This window comes from Nothoprocta perdicaria, unplaced genomic scaffold, assembly GCF_003342845.1.
Source record: "Nothoprocta perdicaria isolate Ctin4 unplaced genomic scaffold, notPer1 scaffold_103, whole genome shotgun sequence".
Lineage (NCBI taxonomy): Eukaryota > Metazoa > Chordata > Aves > Tinamiformes > Tinamidae > Nothoprocta > Nothoprocta perdicaria.
This window is the reverse complement of record NW_020454128.1, coordinates 2,121,366-2,148,249: the sequence shown is the minus strand read 5'-3', so window position 1 is coordinate 2,148,249 and position 26,884 is coordinate 2,121,366. Positions and strand designations below refer to the sequence as shown.

The window sequence follows — 26,884 nt, the reverse complement described above, 5'->3', positions numbered from 1 at the left end:
AGTAATTCTGCGGAGGTGAGATGAGGCRCCTCAGTGCTTTAGATCTGCTGGTAGCTCATTTAGCCCCCGTTGATTAGGGTTTCTGCTTCCTCCAGGAACACACTGATTAACAGATCACAGGGAGGAGAATGGTGCGAGGCAGCAGAACGTCAGTGCTGGCGATGGGCCTCTCTGAACCGATACGCGTTTTAGAAACAGAAAAGAGAAAGAGCAGTGCTTGAGCTCTGCTTTCAGCAGAATCCATGACTTGGGATATTAACACCTGGCAGGTGTCCTCCTTTGGTGCTTTAGGGGGAGAGAGAGAGAGAGAGAGAGAGAGAAAAATCTCCAGGTTTATCCTCAGGGCCCTTCCTGACCTCGGTGCTCGGGTCAGCACGTGAGCAAATTGCCTGGGCTTGGGAGATCACCCAGCCGGGTCTGATGCGAAGCCAGAAGGGGGAAAAACAGGTAGGAGAGGCGGGTATTGTGAGTCAAGGACGTATTAATAAGAAATCTGTTAACTAACCACCAATGAGGTGCTGCAGTGCTGCAGATAAGTAATAAGGAGGATGTATTCATACCACTGTACCCACYGATACCCTGGTTGGAATAGAATATAGCGTTCTGGTTTAACTGTCCTCAAAAAAAAAAGATGAAAATGAGACTGGAGTGGGAGCAGAATGGGTCACTGTGGTGACTGGGGAGTGGGCAAGAGAGCAGTGGAAAAGCGTGACTCAATTAGCTTATTACCATGGGCCGAGAAGGGACCTCGCTGCTGTCTGGAAACGTCCTGAGGTGGCTCAGAAAGGGAAATAGCAATTCTAGAGGCAGTGTAAGTTATAAACGATGAATAAATGCAGGTTGTAAGACATAAGGCCCCTAACGATGAGGACAGCTAAGGGAACACTGAGGACAAAGAGCTGAGCCGGTTCGGGAGGGTCGGGGCTGCGCGGTTGCGGTGCCTGCGGCAGCAGGCGGCTGGATGTCGCCRCCGCGGGGGTCTCCTGCCGCCCCGTCCTCCGCCGGGGCCATGTGCTCAGTTTCTGCTGTCAGCCTGGAGCAGGGGGCTCCGCAAGCCCTTCCCGGCAGGTTGTGTGGAAATCTTGCACAGCAAGAAGCTCCTGGCATTGTTCGCACTGCTCATCCTTTTCCTCATCCAACTATGAAGCAAGCGTTCTGGTAGAGCATCTGCCCCTGTGTTAGTCACTTAAGCAAAAGACCTGTTGACATCAGTTGGAGTGCTGTGCAAGTGAAGACAGCAGGATGAGGCCTGACATGGAGCTTTTCTTCCACCCAGCTGGAAAATAATAATAATGATAATTATTTTAAAATCCTCRTAATAGTTATTCTTTTGAAAAGCTAAAATAACATGGTGCTGTGACTGCAGAATTATAAGGGAAAGTGCATCAGGAATGTAATATTGTTTCCAGATGTTCGATGTCATAAAGAATTTTTTCCACACTTGGAATGGTAACAGGAATTTTTTGAGAGAGATCATTTACACAGTGATGAGATATGTTACATGTAAGTAAATGCCTGTATGCCTGGAATGTTYGTACCATATGTCTGCATAGGTGTCTATGAGTGATAGAGCTTTTATATGCACAGTGATATATATTTACATGCATATATGAGATTTGAAATGGAGCATGCTTTAGAACATGCAAATACTGATATGTAGATGGGAGYAGAAAGATAGTGATCCTTTGTCAAAGGATCTTGAAGCCCTTCAGAGCAGTGCTAAGTTTTTGCATGTAAGAACTCGTAGGTAGCTGAAGATGGGTGGGTAGGTCGCTGCTCCCCACCCTGCGCTTCTGTGTGCTCCCTGCTGAGGAGGGGACACCGAGCTTCGTGTCTTCAACACAGCGGGGACCTGTGTCCCAGGTGAACCTCCAGGGCCATCTTTGAGCAGGGAGACGGGTGCCAAAATCCGCCTGGAGATGCAGTAGTTGGGGGTCACAGCCCGTGTTGCCCCGGGGCAGCAGGGAGGCTCCAGGTGTCTGTGGCTCCAGGGGCAGCAACAGGACCCTGCAGATCATCAGGGCGGTCTTCACACGTGCGGGAAGCCCCATGGGGGCCTGGGCTCCCTGCCCCTTCTCCCCAAGGGAACCCCAGGAATACCAGGCTGCTCCACCAGCCTCTTGCTTTATAGGTGCCTTCTGGAGCTCTTAGCAGCAGCAAGTGGAGGATCCTTTGATTTATTTTTTGTGTCCTCAGCTGCCTGAGGACACAAAATCCTTTGCCCTTGTGCAGTCTAGGCTAAATGTCGGCCCTAAACTGTGATTACTAGGCTATATTGTCTACCTGACGTATTTTGATATTCTCACATCATTCTTTTAGGGTTATGTTTTGCATCAGTTTCTGAATTTAGCTAAAACCCCATCAGCTGAACTGGCACGGAGACCAAATTCTTGTTGTCTAGAAGTTGTGCCATCAGATCATGAAAAGAAACCCATTACTGGCAAATAATCTGCCGGTGCTGTGGACAAATCGGACAAATTTGAGAATTTAAATCTCCAGGGAAGTCCGCACATCACCTTTCATCAGCACTAAGCGCAGGTTGAAAAAAAAAGAAAAAAAAAAACCTGGAATGTTTTATGATGTTAGGAGAACAAGTGTTATTGATAAATATGTATTCGGAAGGGTATTTGCAAAAATGCATATAAATGGTTAACAAGGTAACGGTAAGAAATGTTGACCTTGATTTGTTTAGCTAAGATGTAAAGATTTTTGAAGGTCAAAGGTGCTCTTGTGTAGTGTTTTGGAGTCTAACTGTGTCTGACCCTCTAACATTAAGCTGCTGTGGCCTGCAGTTTTGAAGAGTGAAGCAAACCAGGGGGAAAGAGGGAAGGGGGAGAGAACAGGAAATGGAGTGAGGTGTTTCAGGAAGTTGTCAGGAGTTGACTGATTGATTCCAGATGGAAAGGGTCACCCTTCGTGACCCAGGAAATACTCACTGGGGGAAAGCAGTTGGCTTGTGAAAGGGAAGGGCCTGGGAGTTAGAGACTGCAGTGGAATGCACATTCCTCTTCTTTTTATCCATAAAACATTGGCTTTTAATCTTGAGTATAACACAATTGGATTGTTGAATTGTCATCTTCATCAGGCAAGAGGAAATGACTGCAGCAAAGTGGACAAGTCCAATAAATTTTCTATCCATCCTCTTACATACTCCTATTCCGCAGCATCGCTAATGAGTTGGCTAGCAGCATCGTGGCAAAGGTCCATGCTGGTTTTCAGTTAGTACCTTTGAGATCAAGTCAAGTCCAAAGCTTTGGTGAAGCTCTAGTTTGGATCTGAACTCTGCATTTTGTCCTGTCCCTGAAAATGCTGCCTTTATTCACCCTGGTCGCAGCCTCTTTTCACAGGCCGAGTCGCTCTGTGATGGAGAGGTAGATAAAAAAGGAACCAGCTACGAAGAGAACTCAAAAATGTGTTCGCCATTCCTGCTTGCTCAGAGAACAGAAGATGCCCAGCACTTACCTTCTAAACAGGCACTATTTCTTGTTCGTGCCCCAGGGATCTGCCCAACGCGGGTGGAAATGGGGCTCTGAGCAACCCTTGCACCTGGAGAGGACTCAGGCTGGGGTGGGTGGGTACTTGGAGTGTAAAAATCTCATGCTGTGAGCTCCTGGGCGTGTGTTTATGGCATGCCTTGTGTAAGCGCAGTCAGATATGTGCTTGTTGTGTAATGTAGCTCTATGTATGTGGTRTATTTTTGATTTACATTTGGTTGCAATTTAAACACTTGTCGTAAATATTTCAGACACTGGAATAATTCGGGTCTATTCCCCTGTTGCTGTAGTGTGGTCTCTGCTGGCCAGTGAGAGAGGAAAATTTATTTCCATTGTTTAACGGAAAATAACGAGGAGCATCTGAGTGGGTTCGACTGTCATGCGGGAAGTGTTCACTTTGGAAGGGAGTCTCACTCCACCCAAATGCGCAATGATGAAATCAGTTGGCACCCAAAAGCACTGTATTTTGTGACAAGAATGCTGGAGAAGTATTAAAGTATGACAAGAGCCCTTTGGAATGAATTATACTKGTCTCAGAAAAGGGAGAACAGTCTTTAAAGTGGAAGGATCCTGTAGGAAGGCAGGGCCTCTCCTGCTGAATAGAGTTTATCAACCATTAGAGAGTTTGGTGTTCTCCCCATAGCATCACAAGTGTGTCTGTGAATACCCATAAACGTCCAGTGAATGGTCCAGACCCCAGTTTCAGTAAGTCACATATCCCTTCAGCGGTTAAAGCAAAGGATTTTTCATTTTTTCTTGGTATGTGGGTTAGAGGCACATGCATTGCTGGAATTATAGGACTTACAGGTTTGGATACTGTCTTTTAAAGAGAGAACTGAATGGGGGGCTAATGGACGTATAGAGTTAGTTCCTCTATGAACTCGTGAGCATGCCCAGGTGAGCAGACACCTGCATACACACAGGTACCCGAGGGCAAATTCTGGGTGCTCTGCAGCCCGCCCTCCTGCCTGGGACATACAGACCCCTCTGCTGCAGCGCAGCATAGGAAAGTAGGTTTAGGGATATCTGCAGTTGCTGGTTCATTATACAGTAAAGGCTTTATATGGCTCTTAGGATGCTGCTTAATGTGTAGAACAAAGCCTGAAAATACTTTCCCCCTCCTTGCTAGGGAGTAAATCCTGCAGGACACGATCATATTTTACAGAGAGAACAGAATTTTAGCTGAACTGAATAATTAATACTTTACAAGCTGAGTATYCAAATAAGTTGTTTACCTGCTTCCTTTTTCTTCCCTTGTTAAATATCTAGGTTGTGCTATCAACAACAGTGAATGTTGATGGCCATGTACTGGCAGTGTCTGACAACATGTTTGTTCACAACAACTCCAAGCATGGACGGAGAGCAAGGAGGCTTGACCCCTCGGAAGGTGGGAACTCTGTCTGCAGAACAGTACACAGATGACTAGGGAGGCATATTACCCGTCCTTGAATTTCTGTTTGTTTTCAGGAGACAAGGGGAGAGCTAAGGGGAAACTACAGAGCCCCAGGGGTTTTAGAGAAGCAAGAAGCAGGGAAAAACTGTCTAGTGCATGCAGAAAATATGATCCTCTCTACATAAGAGGTTGATTCCCCTCTCTCACCCCCAAATTATTAATTAGTTTGTACTATAAAGATGAAAAACATTATAAAACCACTAAATATTATCTAAATTTCAGACTTCTTGCTTAGCTAAATTTGATTTCAGGCAAATTAAGCAACATAACAGTTTAGCAGCAATGTTACAGCACGAAATGTGTACGAGAAAGTGTCACTGGTTCCCTTAAACAAACTTTGTGCAAAGCATAACAATGCACAGAAGGCAACTGACACTAATTGATTTTAGTTTGTTTGGCTGAGCAAGACTCATGGCTGTCTACAGGATGGTTCTTGGGGTGTATTAAAGCAATTACAGATACTTGTATCTGCTGAGCTTCAAACTGGTGAATTCAGATTACTAGAAAGTGCTATCTGTGTCTGCCTTCCCTGCAGCTAGTGAAAGTGAGAAGAGCTGGTGATGTTAGTAGAAAAGACAAGCAAGGATATTATTTCATTATAATGTTTTGTTGCCCCACTTCTTAAATGTGCCCTATATCACCCTTAAAGAAGAATTAATGAACTGGAAGAACATGATTGAATCAGTAAAGAATTCAGAGTGGTGTTAATTCTCCCCCAGCGGGCAGTGAAATGGTAGAAGGAAAATCCCAGGATTCCAAGCCTAGGAAGCCATCCAGCTTTTCCTTGACTGATTGGATGTGATTGACTGGCTGTTCAAAGGAGTCTCATGTTTTTGGAGCCCTGCCAAAGTTCCCCTCCACCTCTGACCCTGTCAACATTGGGAATGGAGTGATGGATTGACTTTGGTTATGGCCTGGAAACCATATTGAGTTCCTGATGGGATGTATAGTCCAGAGGCCTTGAACATATGGAAGAGAGAAGAGAAAAAAAAAAGCCTACTTTACAAAGTCAAGAAAATTATTAGAAATTGTCTCTTGGTAGGAATTGAAGGAAACATTTGATATATCTTTATCTGTTTACCCATTGATAAATTTAAATCTTAATCTATGAGTCCTTCCACAGGATTTGGCTTTTGTGTGATCATATGCTAATGAATGTTTTTTTAAAAACAGCCTCATTTAAGCGTTTCATTTTTACACCCACTCCAGTTGGCCTRTTAGGCTTTAATGACACGACGTTAAAAGCCAGTAATGAACAGTCAAGTAATTAACACTAGCAAGGCAGCAAACATGCTTTACTTACTTATTTCCTGCGATTCCTGGGATGGGAAAGCAGCCTTTGTGGGTGAGTGGCCGCGGGCCTTGTCCCAGGCCGTGGCTTCCATTGGGAATTGGTTGCGAGGCTGGAGCGGGGCAGGACACTCGGGCCGGCAGGTGCAGCCGCTYGGAGCCACGCTCGCCACGCTTGTGAACAGCCTGGAAACTGCACAGTGGTGTCTAACCTCCTCTGTCCTCTTCCAGCCACGCCGTGCATCAAAGCAATTAGCCCCAGTGAAGGCTGGACCACGGGGGGGGCCATGGTCATCATCATTGGAGACAACTTCTTTGATGGGCTGCAAGTTGTGTTTGGAACCATGCTTGTATGGAGCGAGGTAGGCACAAGTCCGTTCCTCTGCCTCAGCTGGAGAAACGTGCTCTGTTCTGAGGAAAGGGGAACGTTTTATTTGGCTGTTGCAATAGYGGGGTGTAAGATGGGCCGTATAAAGGTGCCTTAAGGAAAGCCTTTTCCATGGTATATTTGTTCTGGGGAATGTTTGCTATGTGATATCATTGAGCCTGACTGCTTAGTACTCTCCAGAAAGAGACTGAACAATTGTAAGGTTGAAAATATGGATCTGGAGACAGGTAAAGGTAAAGAAATCACAGAGAAGGGGAGGGAACATGGTCACAGTTTTGGAGGAGGAGCATAATTCCTATAGGTCAGCAATTAAGCAATGGGGATAGGCAGTATGACTTTCCTGATGATACTTTATCCTAAAATGTGTCCTCCTCTCTTGGAAGCAATCAGCTAGAGCAGATGTATCCCCTTCCTGCTCTGAAGCCTTTCCTAGGTAGTGCTGCATTTACTCAAGGAGAGTGTGTGGAGGGTATAGGACAGCGTGGGGACGGCGGGCGGCTTGGGAATAACACACACACGTAACTGTGTCCCTGCTTTTGTTGTTTCCCAGCTTATCACCCCTCATGCCATTCGAGTGCAGACACCGCCGCGTCACATTCCCGGAGTGGTTGAAGTGACATTATCATACAAATCCAAACAGTTTTGCAAAGGAGCCCCGGGCAGGTTTATTTACACAGGTAGGCAATTGTGAATGACACGAGCAGAGCTGGAGCTCTGCATGGTTGGCCTTCGGTAAACACCACTGACAAGGCGGGAGTTTGTTCCCTTCTGTATTTATTTTGCCCCTTGCTGAAGGCCACTTTGCTACCTGAGGCATCCGGGACGTGGAAGGAGATGGCTTCACTGCTGTGCAGAGGTGTTWAGGGGGGGTTGCTACACGTGTTAGTATTTTGATATATTAGAGCTCATGCTGTTACAGTGTAGGTCTGTCTGTATGTACTGGGTATACAGGAACATGATAGCATTGTTCTACATACTGGAAGATGTTTTATTTATAACAGTATTTATTTTACATTTCTCTCTCACTGGAGGTAACCTTTCATTTTCAAGATAATCCCAGAGGACAGGAAGAATATCTTGTATTGAGAGAAGCCAATGAGCTGAGCTGAAAATAAACCCAATTGCTTTTTTATTCTTAAATGAATTAGCAAAGTGTTTAGTGCCCTGCGTTCACCTCTGCTAGCAGGAGAACATTAATACTGTGAAGAGAGCAGTCTGGAGATGGGAAAGGAGAAGTCAGGTGGGAACTGGCGCCCAGCTGGCCGGCCTCTCAGTGAGGGCAGCAGCAGTGCCCTGCTGCGCAGCCCTGCGTCCGAGCACTGCATCCGAGCGCCRCATCCGAGCGCCGCATCCAAGCACTGCATCCAAGCGCTGTGTCCGAGTGCTGCACCTATCCTCGAGAGCCGTGACTGCCAAACACACAAGCAGCAGTTTAAGTCTCTCATTAGCATCACTCATCATGAAATATTTGTGTTTTATATGTGACGAATTTTAAGTGATGATGTAACTCAACTAAAAATAACAGGGAAGGTCCAACCAACTTTTTAGTAGTTATTTTAGGGAAGGTTGTAACCAACTGCAAATGAACTAGTCAGAATTGTTTCCAAAATTGGAAAATTTTGAATGGAAATCTGACATTTTAGAATTTAGGAAGTAAATATCCTGGTACTTTTATGTATGCCATATTAGTATACATACTAAAGCAATATTTAGTGCTGTATGTCAATAGGTATTTATTTATATGATGTCACAGTTGGAAACGTGCAGCCAGAGTTAGGCCCTCAGTTATACTAGATCTAAAACTGGGCCCAGGTAACTTCCCCACCTGGCAGGAGCGATTGTGCTGGCGTGTGACAGAGGGCTTGCAGGGCAGATGAAGCCTAGTTAGTGCCTTTACTTTCAGAGAGAGACTGCGAATTCTTGGGTTATTATTACAAACTGGGAAAGTAAAGTGTGTGCTATTTCCTGCTTGCTGAGACCCTGATCGCAGGGAGTCATCAACACAGGTAAAAGTGAGGGCCACCAAATGTGTGCTGGCGATACCGGTACTGACAGCAGCTCAGGACTKGGGTGACAGAGATGTAAAAGACAGAAACGTGCCTTTCTCTATGGGAAAAACTGTCCCTGTATCACCGTAAAGCTGTTTTAAGTGCAAGACTTATTTGTGCCACCTAGAGAGGACTGGAGTCAAACTGTACTTTGGTTCTTTGACATGTTAATTAGTTTGCCGCTATAGAAGACAGCATGAAGATGTTCATAGGAACTGGCAGGAGAGAGGAAAGTTAAATATACTGTCCCTGTTTAGCTGCTGCTCTTGGCATAAGGGTATCCGTTCGCGTTCTCGGAGGAGTGAGTGGGTGCTTGCTGCCATATGTTGCAAAACAGCATTTCACAGAAGATGCCGAGCTGTGAGTGAGGGTAGGAGAGACAACTTTTCAATCTGTCTCTTCAGGAACTTGCGGCTCTCCCACCATGGCAGGCAAAATGATAAACACAGCTATTAGGTAGAAGCTCACCTGTGTAATCAATTCCCCCAGGTCGTTGCTGCTAATAGCAGTAAAAACAACTTCCAAGCTATGAAAATAACATGGTGGCATTTTTTTTCCCTTAGCACGGCTCTGATGCCAGAAGATTGCTGTGATCCTGCTAGGAACGCGTTGATATTTTAGGCCAGTCCTTCAGGTGCTGCTGCACAGGGGGACTCTGGCCGTGCAGCAGCATCCTGCAGAGCGTAGCAGAGAGCCGGGCAGCGGCTGCCTGGAGAACAGGGGCTGCCGAGCAGCTTACCTAACTTAGTACTGGGTATGTGTTGAAAACGCCAGAGTTAAGAAGTCTGTTTTCTACTGACCGCAGCTGAACATTTAGTCCCAGCGTGAGCCTTAGAGTGCTGTGAATAAAGTTCTCCTTACCTTCCTTACCAGCCCTTCCTGGAATAATGAGGCGTTTACTTGCTGCTGCTGATCTCGCGCTAGCCTCGTGCTCTGTCTTTAATAATACCCAAATTCTAGCTTGCTGCTGCTGTAAGTAGTTCCATTACAGCTCCATTGACTTTAATAATGCTTGCATCAGCTTCTGCCAGCTGAGGATATGTCTCACAGGCTTTCATATCTTAAGTTTGATCACAGCTCTGCATTTAGTTTGTCATAGAGATGCTAACCTAGAAATGTGTGCATCAGGGAGATTTTGAACATAATTTTCCTTGCTGTGAAGAAATCCTCCAGGGGTTAACTTGTCAGAGCAATGCAATATAAAATAATCTGTAGGCTGTGCCGGACTCCCGGTTGCACGGTATCTGTCTGTGTGCCGGGTGCCAAGGACAGGAGCGCGTTCGCCAACRTGTGCGGGTAGATGTGGGCAGGCCCCGCTACCTGCCCTGGGAAGCAGCGCCCACGAGGCTGCCGGGAGCTCGGGGATTCACCCTGGCCGGGATAGAGGGACGTGGCACCGCGCGCCTCCGCGAGCTGTTCCTGCACGCTCGCAGCCTGTGGGAGACACCTGAAATAGGAGCGGGTGCTGGGAATGACTGCCCCAGCGCAGTGAGCGCAGCTGCCGTGGGTAACGTGGCGGGCGCAGGAGGCGGCGCGGGGCGGCAGAGCCTGCCCGGCACCCCGGCGGCCGCCCCTGCCCACGGGCACAGGAGCTGCGTGCGGCTCCCCAGCGCGCCCGGCGATATTGGAGCGAGCTGTCACTCAGCGTAGATTGTGCAGAGCCTCATAACATCACCCTCCTTCGCCAGTCTTAGGTGCTTTGATGTGTGGGGAAATAATTAATATTCTAAATGTCAGCGCCGCTATCGCTGGCTATCCCTGTTAGTCCCCGTTGAGAGGAATGGGACTGAGCTGCTGTTGCGGGTTCGCGAACGCAGACAGATGTCGTGGCTCCRGTTGCTCAAGCGGGGGAGAGTTTTTTTCTATCCCAGTGTGTCACAAAGCTGGAGACTTGTATTTAAAATGCAAGCATGGGTTTGGGAGGATAAAGAACCGTATGAAAGAGGCAACRTTTTGCCATATTCAGTTCGAGTTTTGTCATAAGTAAAGTCAGGCAAAGCTGCGTGGCGCTTTGACCTCTCCTTGCTACTGCCTGCACAATTCCGTGTTAAAGCAGTACTGCTGCAGTGGGCTTTGTAAAATAAGCGACAGTTTGGTTTATCCACTAGATTGTTGCTCTCGTAATAAACACATTATCTTACGTCAATACATACCTTTATACATTATGTACTGGGAAATTCCAGAGACTTCTTGTGCTTGAAAAACATTTGGATTTGGGAATTGCCAAAGGGATTTTGCTGTACGTGAACCACCTTTGTTGGGGATTTCATTTTAGATACCTGATTTGTAAGAAATATTGAGCAGTCTGCTTCCATGTCAGACCACTTGATGGACTCTGAATCCATGCACCCAACAACATTTGGATCCAATTTTGGCATATTCCTATGTAACATATGTAGGTAAATCACTAGGGAGCCAAAAGCTCTTTTTTCCCCCCTGTGGAAGTGTCATTGTGGTGAAGCTGTTTGTTTAAACTTGCTCACGGGTTCTACATCCTGCCTTCACCTGCTGCAGCATCCRCTGGAAAGGTCCCATTTAGTGTTGGAGTGCAGTGTTAGAGGTTGTTTTTTAACAGCATTTCACATGAGAAATTTTCATCTCCAAAGCAGTAGTAAGGCACCATGCAGGCTGTACAGAAAAACCTTTTGTGATGAGAGACAAAACATACATTGATTCCAATGGTTGAATTCTTAGAACAATTCTATGTTGCTGAGAAATGATTTTCCATTTATGAGAACAGAATGAAAATGTGCATGTCAACCATTTGGAAAAAATGAATCTTGGATAATAGCCAGTTTAGTTTTCTGAGTTAGATTTTTGGATATTCCCATTAGCTATTTTTAGTTAACTATATATACTTCTCATATACTCTGCAGTGCTTTTACTTAGCTTAAGACATATAACTGATTAGACTTAATGTTAACTGATTCAAGAAGAGAAATGGCACATAATGATGTATATGCTCTTGAGAGATTTGGCCTATAATTCTCAGGATTATTGGGAGAAAAAAATAGGGGCAAAAAAACCCTTCCCAAATGGGATGCAGTTTCTGTGGCAGTTGAAATGTGTATGATTAAACTCCTTACRCAAACCAGAATGGCTCCCAGTGGAGAGCAAGGACGTTCTAAGTATAGCCAAGACTAAATTCTCAGGTCTGGGTTTTCTCTATTCAATTCCCATTTGATTATCTTCTGTAATATTTAAACTTCATGCCATGCCATAATTATTTAATAAAAAGTAAATATAAAATGTATCTCAGTGGGGAATATGACCTTTTACCTTCGTGTTGTTATACCAGAGRCAGGCACAGATAAACAGAAAGTCTGGATCAGGGTAATGGTCTGTCTCACCTGGTAGTTTAATTCTTCCAGGGTCTGATGTAGTTGCCTGCATGCGTATTTGGGAAGATGCAGTAACTGCCATGGGCATCTCCTGGAGTCAGATACAAGCCCAAATACCACAGGAGGATGGAAGAAGCTTCTGCTGAATGAGGACGTAACTAAAGGAGTTACATATGTTACTTATTAAATACTTCATGAACTTCTTAGTACGATTCTCAGCATGTGATTGCATGGATGTATCATTTAAGTTATAGCAAACATCYTGCAATGTAAGGAAGTTCTAAAAAAAAGACCTAAAAATGTCTAAAACCCCCATGTCCTAAAACCACATGGTTGGGTTCATAGGATCAATACAGTTGGATACTCGGGTACCAAATGCAGCATTCTGTGGCTGTGCTTCCCTGCTGTATCTTTCCAGCTCTTCACTCAGTTTCTAATAGATGGGGAGAAGTCAGCACTGGAAACTGGGGCAGATTCAAGTGCAGACGTCCTGCTTTTGCTTTGTCGTCACGTTGAGCGAGTAAGCCAAGCTCACCGAGGCTGACGGTATTCCCGTCGGAATACTTCAGTTGGAAGTTGTGCAGGTAGCATGCAGCATTCACATGAACTTGTCAGTGGTTTCAGCATTCCTGCCTCGGAAGGCAGCTCCTGGAATATTTGCAGAAAATAAGTGTATTCATTCCRTTCAGTTCTGCCCACCATAATGAGCAATCGTGGTGGTGTGTGTGTTTGTGTATATACATTAATGCACAGGAAGATATCACTATTTAAGCAATTACATAAAAACTGAAGAGTTTTTAAATATATATGTATACATAACGGCAGAAACATATGTACAATTAAAGAGCTGGAGTTAGGGTATCAGGAGTCAGGGCACCTAGTTTGTACAATATTGTCCAACAGTAATAGTTTGTGTGCCCAGTTTAACCAGTAGAGTAAGAATTATCTTTAAAAGGAGCTGAGGCATCCCCGTGTAGAAGCTGTTCTAGTACAGAGTTCTTGTAATGCTTGGCTTATTATTCAGCTTATCTTATGCAGAGGTGAGGACCTGCCTGTGGAATTAGGCCATGAAAACTTCTAGGGACCCAGACAGGGGAGGCTTTGAGATCTGGCGGGGAGGAGGGAGGCGAGGGCAGACAGTAGGGAACCTGCTATGAAATGTATCCTTATTCTGGAAGGAGTTTTAAGATGTACCTAAGATGCATATTCATATTATATAACTTTTTTTTTTTTTCTGCTTTCCTTTTCAGCCTTAAATGAACCTACAATAGATTATGGTTTCCAAAGACTGCAAAAAGTCATCCCAAGGCATCCTGGTGACCCTGAAAGACTAGCTAAGGTAAAATATTTTCAGGCATTTTACTAGTCCACTGAATATTGTCTTCCACTTCTAATTCATAAAGGAAACACCAAAAAGTGTTTTTTAAATATGATTTTAACTAGGGGCAGTTCACCAGTTGGTTGTAGGTCCACATTGGAATTTGGTTGTGTAGAAAGCASAGCCACCAGTACCATTTACCTGCTGGAGCTCAAATCCTGCCTGTGAACTTTCTGTTACTGCTGACAGGAGAGTCCAAAGCAGATAACATCCCAGGTCATATTCATGGTTCTTTGTTTAATCCATATTGGCAAATTACTGCTCTAAAATACACCACAGACATAAAGGATTGGTTGCAGGGGGTCTAATTCCAAGGGAATCTTTTATTCAAAAAAAMATTTGAAGCTCAGCTTTTTCTGTAGCAACAACTGCAGTACATCAGTCATAGAACAATTCAAGATTTTATGTATCTGTAGTCTTGAACGCTGGGTATTGATGTGGCACCTAACACAATGACAGTGTTATTAGCAACATGTCTACACTTTATTGCAGTACCAAAAATAACTATTACTGTTTTTGCAGACTGAAAGCCTGTTATATTCAGAAACAGGATAATGAATGTTTTTTTCTATGGAAAATAGAAATATGGAAAATATGGAAAAGTCCTACAATCAGTGGTAACAGAAGATTAGTTAACTAGCTAAGGTTTCTTAATTATTTGATTACTAGTATAGAGAGAAAAAGTGAATATGGAAGTGAATGGATTTTTATGTGTCTATACAAGATAATTAGTGAAATTCAGTTGAGAATTGTGCTCCTACTTAGGTAAGACTGAAAGTTTTCTCCATGTGTTTTCAAGTTCGTGCTCCTAAGTGGTTTCAGGACTACGGAGAGCTCCCAGACAAAGCTGGACCGCTGATGCCACAAACCACGCAGCACGGAGTGGCATTTCGTGGCACACACCTCAGGGCTTTTCAAAGCAACTGATTATTTTGGATGTCTAGTTTGAGATACTGTAAGAAGGCTGATTGTTCTGATAATAGGCAAAGATTGCCTCTTTAAGAGAGCAAGTTTTTGAAATGATCACAAATGATCACTTATTGCCTAAAAAATATTAGTGCCTGTTTTCCTTGCACTGAAATCTAGTTCTGGAAGAATGTCAGTTTTGTGCTTGTGTTCCTGTTGTAGGAAATGCTCTTGAAACGAGCAGCTGACCTCGTGGAGGCGCTGTACGGAACACCCCACAACAACCAGGTCAGCCTGCCACGCTCAGGAGGGCAGTGGGAGGGCAGCGTTGGGAGGTTTCGTAACACACTCTGCAAATGTTCTCCATGTAAACTGTTGATCTGGTGCCTTTCCTTGGACTGCAGGATATCATTCTGAAACGGGCTGCAGATATTGCGGAAGCTCTCTACAGTGTCCCAAGGAATCCTGGACAGATCCCGGCCCTGTCCAGCTCTCCTGCTCACAGCAGTATGATGGGAATTAACTCTTACGGAAGCCAGTTAGGAGTCAGCATTTCAGAATCAACGCAGGCAAACAACCAAGGTAACCAGTGCAAGCATTGCAGCCTTTCTGGCATTTCTGCCAGCGGTTTTGCAATTTTTTATGCTTAAAAAGTACAAACAAACTAGATATTGCGTATACTTTTTAATTATCTGTGAATTTCTATTACTTGTCTCTYAAAATTATAGAAAATCCCACATACAATGTAAATTCTACACCATTAAAGGATGAGCTCACACATTTTTTCCAGGTCGCAGAACAAGTTTCAACAAATCAAATGCATCTGAATAGAAAATCTATCAGTTACCTTTAAAAAAATTAGCTTCCACTGTTTTTTTTTGTTTGCCTTATTTGAAAGCAAGCGCATAAAACCCACTGAATTCAGTACCTGTTTGACCTTTAAGAAATCTTTWTTTGAGCATGGAAAGTAACGTTTTGAGCCAAATCCCCTAATGTGCTGTGTGATGGGTTTTATTTTTAGGTTACATTCGTAACACAAGCAGCATCTCACCTCGAGGGTACTCATCCAGCTCCACACCTCAGCAGTCCAATTACAGCACTTCCAGCAACAGTATGAATGGCTACAGCAATGTCCCTATGTCAAACCTGGGTGTTCCAGGCTCACCTGGCTTCATCAATGGCTCTCCAACAGGATCCCCCTATGGAAGTAAGTAAAAATTTTCAGGTATTACATAGGATGTACTTGGTGTTGTGCAAAAAAATATTTATTTATTTATTTACATTTTGTGTGTGAGGACTGACCCATGTTGCGGGGATGATAAAGACTTGTTGCTAGTTGGAAACCTCCTAAAGATCATCAATCAATCTTGGAATTTTTTTCTAAAAACTAGGGAGGGAAGAGCAATTCTCTCCCCCATATCTGCAGGGCAGGCTGACCCTGGCCCCTGTGAGGCATATGGAAATGCACAGCATTATTTTGTCCTCTTTGCTCATGTGGACAGTCTCTCTTCCTTGCTGGGTTTCCTGCTTATCTCAGAATTTAAATGAATTAAGCACATTTTTATTGAGCTATACTATTCAATATAATAACTGTCTACTTTAGACTTGTTTTAAATCGTGAAGACTGTAAGAGATCTTCTAAAACAAATAAGCAGTCGAGAGTTGGACATCTTGAACCATTTCACCAAACTCCCTTAACTGCATTTCTGATGAGGATTCACTTCTTCTTTTTGCAGTAATGTCTTCAAGTCCCACAGTTGGTTCTTCTAGCACTTCTTCCATYCTCCCATTCTCCTCCTCCGTCTTTCCTGCAGTCAAACAGAAGAGTGCCTTTGCTCCTGTCATCAGACCCCAAGGGTCTCCTTCTCCTGCCTGCTCTAGTGGAAATGGAAATGGGTTTAGAGGTAAGAGATGTGCAATTAGTACTCAGCCTGTGCACAAAAGGCCACTATTAGCCTAGGTAAACATGGCAAACACTGAAAGCTACAGGACTCAATAGTCAGAATCTGACTTCTGATATTTATACCCAAAATGGTTGAAATAAAAAAGAATTCAATTGGATTAAACAAGGTTCCCAGCTCTGCCTATTCTATGTTAAACAACAGGGGACTGACACTCATTTATACCAGGGCGGATTTGACCCACGCTGCATTTAAATACCAGCTCTTTAGTGAGCAATGACTTCTCCTTAGGCCTTGGGGACTTGTAAAATCAAACGCATGCCCTGTAGAGTTGATACACAGCTCTATGCAATAGCCAATATGTTGAAACCTGCTGCAGGATTTAGGCTCATGCAGGGAATAAGCCCTATAGTACATTTATGGCCCTTTTTAAAGGTGATCTGCAAAACAAATGTGAGTATTAAGATAAGAATGAAAACCTGTACTAAATTCTTTCTTTTAACAAGCTGGGGCGGGCATGCAGCACATAAATACACTCCAAGTCTCCATAAAAAAAGCCTTTATAAGGCCTAGAATTCATCTGGCTCCTTCGAGCTTGACTAGAGATACCATAGAAATCACARCTCTGGGAATTCAGCCGTGCCAAGACCTGGTGGTAATTCCGAAATGAGCCCTACAAACCACACCTGTTGATTTGGGTGCATTATAAATCCTTACCTGGACCATAGGGACTTGCATAAACTGTGATTATTTTATACAATAAGGAAATTTTAAGTATGTTGAACAAAAATAATTATACTTTCAAAAGCTAACGTACAGCATTCGGCTGTACATTCAGAACAGCGTCTCCCGCCCCTCTTACCAGAAAGTGTGTGCCCCTTCCCTAGGATGGAAGGCAGCAAGTCAGCTTCTCAAAAATCATTTCCTTGCCATTAATGAAACATAGTGATCTATGGAGGCGAAGGCACAGGCATCATGTTGACATGGAATATAATTTTGTTTGTGATCTGTTTAAAAAAAATAAAARAGGAAAAATATTATTTTTAAACAAATAAGCATAGGAAGTTTGTTGACCCAACATTGGTAGCTATTTATCTAAAGTGTTCAGAGCGGGGTTGACACTTGCTAGTGTTTGTGCATTACAGCAATCTTGAAAAATTATTATCATTACTTATTCTGCAATAGGAGGACTTGTATCAGCTTAATTTGTTTACTTGTTTAGTGTAAGCCATTTGAAAACTGCTGTAAGTTAAAGGCAAATCAGCTTGCATTCCGAATAGGTTTACATTGGAATACGCGTAACTGCCAGACTGAGAGGCCTGTTTATGATTACTGACCAAAACAGTTCAGGCACACAGATATGCAAGGACTCAGATAAACTGGTATAGAGGGGAACTTTTTACTGCTCTGACTGTGAGACATCTTGTACAGCAACACTGTGATTACATAAACACAGCAGCTGACATTTAAAGGAGCTGGCAGGAGGCACAGGACCCAGCACAGGACCCAGCTGGACTGAGCACCGAACAGCACCAGCCGCGGGTCRCAGCAGAGGTGGTAGCTGCTCCCCAGTCAGACCTGCCCGAGGTTCTTCATGCCTGGTCTTTGTAACAATTTAACTATTTCAGCCATAGATGTGATTTTTTTTCAACTGAAATATTTAAATTGATGCAAGCTGGGGAGCACATGCTTTGGAAAAGATCCAGATACACAAAGCCTGATATCCAAATTAACGTTCCCACGGTGTTGACAGACAGATGTGGCCAGAAAGTCAACAGGAGGGTCCCAGAGAGGCTTCTTGAATGGACTCCCTGTGCCGCAGCCCTGAGGGTTTGGTAATCGCCATTGCTGTGCCATGCTCCTGTATTATAAGCTAAGAACAGGCAAGCCAGTAATGTAATTTTTGTTGTTATTTCTTTTTTAACTAACTCAGGCGTCAGTAAGGGTGATGTAAGGGGGATTCCTCTCAAAAAGTTTCAGGGAGCGTTAGATCCCCAGAGAAAGAATACTGAAAGTGCAGAACAAGCAGTGAGTGCACGAACACTTCCCCCTGCTCACCAAACACATATTTTGACATTACCTTTCAATTCCCCACCTGTAATATAGGGAAACTGTCTTCCGAGGTAGGACTTGTTGCAAGTGYAGTATTTGCAGTGTGCTCCGGGTGCAGCTGCTGTTTAAAGGCGACAGGCTCCTGGTGCTATAGGCTCCATCATACTTATTGCATCCTCTTGCAATAGGAATATTATTAGATGTATTACCGGCACCTCAGGGCACACCACTCTACTTACAAGCAGCAACAAAATCCTAAAGATTTCAGCTGCGTTCATCAGAGCAGTCTTTAGGCCTGTGTAAAAACTAGTTTAAACACACAGAGCTCTTCAAGCTTCAGCCTCATCCCTGTCATTCCCGAGAGATTTTTAAAGCTTCAGTAAGAGTAGAAATTTTTGCCCCAGACAGTATTTAGGGGGAAAAATCTTATGGATAAAAGTGCTGGATATAGGAGGATAGCTTATAGAAAAGGTATTGTGACTCAAAGCCAGACTGGAAGTGTSTTTTATCTACTGGGTTTTGGTTTTGGGCTGCACAGCACCCCAAGACATGAAGCACCCTCAGATAACCCATCCTGTGCCATGTGTTCTTGCTTACCTCTTTCAGCTGCCATCTGCTATACATTCCTACAGTGTAACAGGACATGATAGGTGGAGAACAAGAAGCAATCCATACTGGACACCACTCAGTCCAATATGCTCTCCAAATTGAGAGCAGGTGATCCTGATCAGAACAACTGCGGGCTCAGTTCGTGTCACACGTCAAGGCAGTTTAAAATAGGCACTGGGAAGATAAAATGTGATGTGACACAACATGGCATGATAAGTACACAAATGCCTAATCAACTCATCTCAGATGTAAGGCAGCCGATGGGAAATGCAAGCAAATTGGAAACTGCTGGAACAGCATGGACCGCTGACTGCCCCCATTACCTTTGGCCAGCTCAGCACATCTCAGCATGAAAATGCAAGCTCAGTTACAAGGAGTGGCAGGCAAGGCCCGGAAGGGCAGGTRCTCCATTAACCGGCAGGATCCTGGCCACTCATCCTCCCGAAACAGGCGCACTTCAGCAGCAGGGCGTCTGCGCTGTTCCCTAAAGACATACAGGTGTTTCTGTTGAGGAGCCTGATGAGCAGTGTCTTGTCCTGCCACTGTTTGGGTGGCAGCAGCACTCAGGATTCTGCATCAAACACTGTCCATGTAGCTAGAAAGGAAGCGGCTGCTCTGGAGAGGATGGGACGTGGATGGCGTGCCTGGATCGCAGGTGCAGAGCAAGAGCTCCCGCTGCTGCCAGCGCGGGGCCTGAGCCCTGCTGCTTTTTCAGCGTGGCACCCCAGTCAACACTTGCAACACAGCATCTGAAAATAACTCTTAGGAGAGATTCCAGCTAGGTAAAAAGCTCTCTGGCATTTTCATGCTAGGAATGCTCAACAATATGTTGTTGCCCAGAACCTAGGCAGGGATTTAAGGATACTAATGGTTACAATCTATGTATAAATGCAGTCAGTATATATGAAAAATATCTATTTGAAAAATATCTATCTGATTAGATTTGATAAATAGGAAGATAAGTACATTTTTCTCCCAGCTTCTTGGCTGAGATGCATCAGGAACACTTTACCTGAAAAAAAAAAAAAAACAAGATCTTAAGAGATATTTAATATTTGTTGTTAGGACTTGATTGTTAGGATTTTTCACTTGATGTTCATTCAGTGATGGGTATGTTAATTAGAGTGATATGATCAAATGAGAGATTCCTCAAAAATGATTAAAAATACTCAATGTCATCTTCACTAGAAAGCATCCTTTCTAAAACAGGTTACAAACTGGAGACCTCAGAAGCACCAGCCACAGGTTAGTGTAGCATCCAGCTTTGGCCCAGTTCTCACCAATTCACTGACTGGATTTAACAGAATTGTTTTCCACAGAAAAGCCAGCCAGCATATTCAGAAACCTCTCCTACACACCAGGCTTATGATCATTATTAATTACACCCATTAAAGGTGCCCATCACCAGAGCATCTGGGTAGTATCCATGTTTGATTATTTATTTATTAAAAAAAATTCTCCAACCTTGTGACAATTTTAATCAAGTGTTTCAGTTGATAATTGCAAGCTGTCAAGGTTAATACAATAAGGCTCATCTCTAATTCTTTTTCCATTTCCCTCCAAGAAAAAAAAAAAAAACCCTCTGGGATAATGACTGTGGTTTCTATATTCCCAACTCATCAGGGAGTGTCCTGCATTGAACCACCTTTATTGAAAAGTTACATCGATTCAATATATAGTAATACAGGCAAAAATAATTACAGCTTTGCTAGCAGTGTAAGACCTTAATCCAAACCTCACAAACATTCAATAAAAAGTGATACAGGCTGGGAATAGGCTGTGCCAGCGCAGCCCCCAGGGCAGGGAGGCGGGCGGAGGGACGTGGGCAGAGCAGCAGCGTCCGCGTGCGCTGCCCCACACCGGCACCCTTGTGGCCGTGGGGCAGACGCCTGCCGTGGGGCAGGAAGGACAGGACCAGCTCTGCCCGCCTTGCCGCKGCTTCAGCAGGGCCTGCAGCTTGGAGGAGTAGCGCTAAGCTGCATCACTTAGAACCTCCACCGACAAAAGAGCTTTTTTTTCCTTTTTTTTTTGGTGGGAGGGCAGAGGGAAGGACGTGAATCCCTGCTCAGCAGGGAAGGATTTTAGAAAAATCCTCCTCACTGTAGACAGCAGGTTTTTATTGTTGTTGACAGGGTGGGTTCAGGACTGCAAGCTTTAATTGTTCTTTAATTATACAGTAGTAATGTGCTTTCCCTCCCAGATTAARATTTCCAAAATGCTGCATGTACAAATACATTTTCAAAGAGATGTGGGAGAGTCTCCTACTTGATCTTTCCTTAGGCCTGCTGAAAGTTTTCCTAGATTAAGAGAAAGACAATAATGCTGATAAGAGTAGTATCAGGAAAAGCTTTTACACCAGCATGGCTTGTCCCCCTTGGGAACCASGTTTAAACTGTGCTGGCAACAGCCCCTGCGTGTTTCAAATCACCACGTTCAGGCTGTGCTGTGCGCACAGCCGCCCGCAGAGCCCGGCAGCAGCGGCGGACCCGGCCGGCCCGACCCTCTGCAGGCTCCGCTTTACTGGCTCCAGGCAGCTCGGCTTAAGCTCCTGGAGCCAGCGTGGCTGCTTTTGCTGGAGGCGAGCTAGGAAGCGCTGCACTAGCCCTTCCCCAGAGCCCAGCCRAGTCTGGAATCGCAGCTCAGGCCGAGGCCAAAATCAGCCCCTGTTGTAGAAAACAGACTGGCGGGTGATGCGCAGGGAGCAGGATCGCCAGGGCCACCAAATCTCAGGGAAATCAGCTCAGTTTCTGCTCTGGGGATGGGATGAAGGCGCAAGCACCTCAGTGGTGCTATCAGGAAAGTATCTTGTCTTTAAATACCTTGCCAGTGTGTTTGCCTCTTCCTGTGAAAAATGATCATGTGAATATTTATCTACGTTGTTGAGCACAGATAACTGCCTTATGGCATCCTGATCTGAGAAATGCTGGCATATTCCTAAATATTTTTTTTAAAATAGTAGATCCTTGATTTAAGACAGGGAAGTTTAATTTTCCGTTTCAGTTCTGCCAAAATTGTCAGGGACTTTTAGCCCTGGTCTCTTACAAAATATGAAAGTCTTTATTTTCCTATTATATTAAATCATAGACCATACCCGCAGTTGGTTAAAATCAGCACAGCTCCAACAAAAGTCATCTTAGCTGAGGAGCTTGGCCTTAGTGTTTTTTTTTTAAACACTATAAACATGAGGGTGAAATTAATTCTCAGCGGACAGTGCTTTAAACACATGAATAATCCCACACATTTCAGTGAACATAAATCTTGCAGGATTAGGACTTTGCACTGCATTGATGCCCTTTTGGAAATAGGCATTTGTTACATAAATACGTATAAACTTAACTTACCCCTCGAAACCTTCAGGAACAGGAACCAGTTCCAGGCAGCTTCCAGTGTTCCTGTTGTCAGTTATGAGGAATATAGCTGCAATTGAAGGCAGAGTGAGTGACTAATAAATAATTTACATGAGCCCAGTGTTCTGGGAATGTGCCAGGTAAGACTGCAGAGATTCAGACATATGGGGTAAACCAAGCGAGAAAGAGGCTGGTCTGTTATTTCCACTGAAACTAAATTAGCAAAGCCGAGCTCCGGTCATTGTCCAATGATTTGGTACTTGTAATTCCATGGCTGGGTCCTGTGAGCAGCCCACAGGCAAATTCCCATTTGCTTTCACATTGTCCTTCCTTACTGCCAACATAAGCCTTTTGGCAAGCAAATCAGCTGGCCAGGTGAGAAACTGAAGACCCTGTGTGATGACTGTCAGTCTTAAAATTTAGTTCTTCTCACTAAAAATAAAAACATTGAAAGAAATTGAAGGTCTTTTAATGTAATAACTCAGTCTGTAAATATAGGCATCACTGTAAAACTGGATTGCACACAGAGGACGAAAGATATTTTGTTCATAAAGATCTGCCAGAATTTCATCTCTGTCATTTTTCTTTTTCAGCCATGACTGGTCTTGTCGTTCCCCCGATGTAAGGAAGAGGCAGCTCTGCTCCCTCTTCCCTTTTTTCCTTCTTTTTTCATTTTTCTTTTACAGCACAAAACTACTTATAATGATGGACCATTAAAAAAATAATAGCACTACAAGCTCTTTTTTTGGGGGAAAGCCACCAGGCCCAGGAAAAAAAAAAGGGAACATTTTTTTATGGATTGGACAGGAGAGAATTATGCATCTTTTACCTGTTTCATATTGCTGACACAACCACATCAACTCCTAAACACGGTGAGCGAAGAATCAACCAAGAACCAGGATGAACAACAATTGCCAGAATGGAATCACAGCTGCAAAGTCTTTCCTGAAAGACATCAAGCGTTCCTAAGATTTGTAAAATATTAAAAGGAGAAAGAAATTGGCAAAATGATTCAAGTTTGATATTTTGGATACAATAATTTGTTTTACTTTGTAGGGGAAAAAAGTTGAAGTTTCTATTTTCTATGGAGCCTTTCAGATACCGATTTAGTTTATGCAGAAAAAGATTCAACAAAACAGGGTACCAGCATGAAAGAATTTCTAGGACAAACTGACACGAATGATGGAACTTTGGTGTATGTGTGTATTTGCTTATAGTTTAACCTCTTAAAAATGTAAGATGTTTTACAATTATTTAAATAAACTTGTAACTTATTGTATGTAGAGGTAGAAATTAAACCCTTTTTTGGACTTTTTCCTCCAGTTGTACAATGAAGAAAAATGATGCAAAAATGTAGTGACACATTTGAGATAGACTATAACTGCTGCAATTGCTCCTCTCTTCCTCCCTCTTACTGAATTTATGTGCAAGGATGTACAGGATTCTTTCTGATGAACAAATTCGTCAGAAACTTTTATACATGTTGTGGTGTACAGGTCACTAAATTTATGTTTGAATTGTCATCTGCCTCCCCGTTCCCCTCTTCCATGTTTTGTTTTCACGCTATTCAGGTACTAGGATAAGCTGGCGAGTTTCAACCCCTGCTGGCAACTGAGTGGCACTTAGGGATTTGAGCAGAGCAGATTTTTCATGAGGTACTGAGCTTGTATTATAGATTCCGTGTATCGATTGGGAGGGAAAGGGTTCTCTAACATACTGTTTTCCATGTAGTTAGAACAACTTAAGTTCAGTTATACTTCATATTAAGGGTGCATTTATAAAGGGTAAATATGTATTTGAATAATTTATGCACTTTTATCCTGAGTCATTAAAAATGGTGTTTTCTATACCATAGGGTCATAGAAGTAATCAGTTTGCTTTGTTTGAATTTTTCTGCATTTTAGTGTAAAAAAGTTTRGTTCTCCTTTGCAGCCCCTCTCCTGAAACTGGAAGGTGAGAACAACGCAATGAAAAATAACTCAGTAGTTACTTGACTAAACCACAGAGCCCTCTAAAGATGTGAGTTTTGCTGGTAAGCCATTTTTTTTGAGAGAAAAACAAAATCAGCCACACTACTTACAAGGCATTAAAATACATACTCTCCATAGCTGCAAAAATAGTTCTTCCTATAACAACATCTATTTATAAATAAACCCTTAACGTATGGCCCCAAAACCATACTTGTCCATTTGCCCAGTAGTTTTACTGATTGGTAAGTAGGATTTTTGGTGATCGTTTTATATATATATAGTAGAAAATGTTCAATTCATAACTGACTCGGGCTGCAGAAGAGCTGTGACAGCCTGAGCAACTGCGGTAATTTGTGTGTTGGAGCTGATCTGGATTAGTGGTAGACTAGAAAGTCTCTGTTTAGCTCTGTGGTTCGGATCCAGCTGCAGCCACGAGTGACGGAGCGGGTYGGTGCCGTGTGTGGCACGCGTTGCTCGCCCCTGGCCCGGCAGACAGGCTTGCCCGGTGGTGTTTGCTGTAGGACTGTGTTGTGCGAAGTGTGGGTTCACTCGTGTAGCAGCYGGGTGCCGCTCGGCCCCCCAAACCCCTGCGCCCGCGTCGAGGGGCGCGCGGGGAGCAGGGCGGGCGCCTGGAGGCAGCGCCGCGGCCGCGGGGAGCACACGGAGCGCGAGGAGCCGCCGGAAGCGTCACCGGCTGCGCTTGGCCTGGAGTCGGCACCGCGGAGAAGCCGGTGACGCCGCGACCGGCTGCGCTCCTCATTGCCGGGATGACTTGTGGGCTCCAGGCTGTGCTCTGCCTTGTTAGTAGGAGACTCGTTAGGTGCCTTTTCAATGCCATTAAATTTGTTTTTTAAAAGGAAGACCTTTTTTTAATTGTCTTTAGGATTTAAGCCCAAATTTATCAGCAAAAGTGGCAATTAAGAACAACTTTAAATAGCTTTCCTAGGAATAATGTATTTTTAAGACGCATGAATATATAGTTCAGCTGACTGCAAATCAGGTTGCTCAAAGTGTCTACATAGCAGAAAATACAAAATAAAGTAACTCACTGTTCACTGTGGCTGCAAGTTGCATGACGCTCAGGTTCTGCGTGCCCGTCACGGCTTCAGGGCAGTCGCCCTCCCTGGAGGTCACCAAGGCACCCAACCCTGAGGGCAGGGGCAGGAGAACAGGGAGGCCCCAGGGTGGGAGCTGAGAAGCTCCCTCTGCTCTGCAGTCACCGTGGGAGCACAGCAGGTCACTGCGCCTCACTCCCCAGCTGTTGGTCAGAGCAAATAACTGAGTCTCACATACACATAGCCCAGGATACGTGCAGTCTAAGTCATGCTTGGAGCTCTGGATGCACCAAGGGAAAAAAAAAAAAAAAGAAAAGAAAAAAAAGATGCAGGACTGTTAAGGTTGAGTTAGAGGCATCYATTAATTCCAGTGCCTAGACTTCCAAAAGATCCTTCATATGAATGACGTTTCTGACGTGTCATTTCCCTTCTCCCATCTTGCCTACTATAGTAGTCCCAAGCGTGAGGATTTTTCCCAGCCCATCTCTTACAGGCGACTCCTTTTCCCTCTCTGCTCTCTCCACATCCCTGGCCATCAGCTATTGCAGGCAGGGCTTTCTAGCCCACATGCTGAAGAGCAACAGTTTCCTACCTTGACTCCTGCCATATTTTTAACAAACAAAGCTTTTCATAACAAAATTTCAAGTAAAAGTTTCAAATGAAAAGCAGACATTTCAGGAGAAAAGCTATTTTGGTAATTGTCCACCAGTTCCATAAAGGGGAGGGGGGGAGGTTACTGCATAAAACACTAGTGACATCTCAGAAAGATTCAAGAAAAACTGACAAGCAGAACCAAAAAGAAAAGGTTCTGAAATTCTCAACATTCCTTTCACATTTCAGTTGTTTTTGCAAGCTGCTCCGGTTGCTCAAGTGGGACAGCCAAGGGTCCAATGAAAGACAGAAAACCTTTCCTAGGAAAAAACCAGCTTCAAACACTTGTAGAAAGGGAAACAACTGTCGCTGCCCAAGCTAATGTAAACAAGGGGGGGAAAAAAACCCACTTTTCTAGTTTGATCCGAGCCAAATAAACGAGAGCAAGTAAATGTAGGAATGACTCAGAGCCCGAGTTCTGCTCACGCATGGAAGTCATCACAGTGAGGCTGGGCAGCGCACGCTGCCTTCCCCAGGAAGACTGTGTAAATAAGCACAGTGAGGAGACCCCGAACGTGAGAGAAGGACTTTGGCAGTAGCAAACACCCGGCAAGCAATGTAGAAAATCTGTGCGCAAGGATTTTTTTCAGTGTACTAAGCAATTTGTCCTCTTTTACTTATTGCTGTTTAATACCCCCAAACAGCTTTCTTTTCTTTTGCCACCAAAAAGAAGAAAGTTGTTGTGATAGATGCTCACAAATTTTATAATTTTAAAGAGTRTGTTTTATTTCATTATTTATCTGGGTATAGCATCTTATTCTCCCTGTTTCTTTGCACATTTCCAACATGCATGGTTTTTAAAGACCATTTTCTCCCTCCTGTAAATTAAGGCCTCATTTCTCCCTCCTGTATAGTTCCAGGGTTTGTTTGGGGTTGGTTGGTTTTTTGTTTTTTTTTTTCGTTTTGTTTGGTTTTTTTGCTTTGTCAGTTACACAGTATGAAGTTGCTATGCACAGAGCTTTTGTAAAGATAGCTTTTTTTTGTTTGTTTACTGTTTTTAA

The 26,884-nt window shown here is 43.9% G+C and overlaps 1 protein-coding gene across 1 annotated transcript in view; it reads left to right on the top strand.

The window, feature by feature from the left end:
• Positions 1 to 23,509, top strand: part of EBF2 (early B cell factor 2) — a 93,501-nt gene extending 69,992 nt beyond the window's left edge. Inside the window, exons 8-16 of the mRNA XM_026043511.1 lie at positions 4,764 to 4,881; positions 6,469 to 6,599; positions 7,176 to 7,302; positions 13,265 to 13,353; positions 14,521 to 14,586; positions 14,703 to 14,880; positions 15,320 to 15,505; positions 16,035 to 16,202; positions 22,801 to 23,509. Of these exons, the coding sequence (XP_025899296.1) occupies positions 4,764 to 4,881; positions 6,469 to 6,599; positions 7,176 to 7,302; positions 13,265 to 13,353; positions 14,521 to 14,586; positions 14,703 to 14,880; positions 15,320 to 15,505; positions 16,035 to 16,202; positions 22,801 to 22,832 (1,095 nt within the window). The 3' untranslated portion in view covers positions 22,833 to 23,509. The remainder of the gene's footprint in view (positions 1 to 4,763; positions 4,882 to 6,468; positions 6,600 to 7,175; positions 7,303 to 13,264; positions 13,354 to 14,520; positions 14,587 to 14,702; positions 14,881 to 15,319; positions 15,506 to 16,034; positions 16,203 to 22,800) is intronic.
• Positions 23,510 to 26,884: the final 3,375 nt, after the last annotated feature.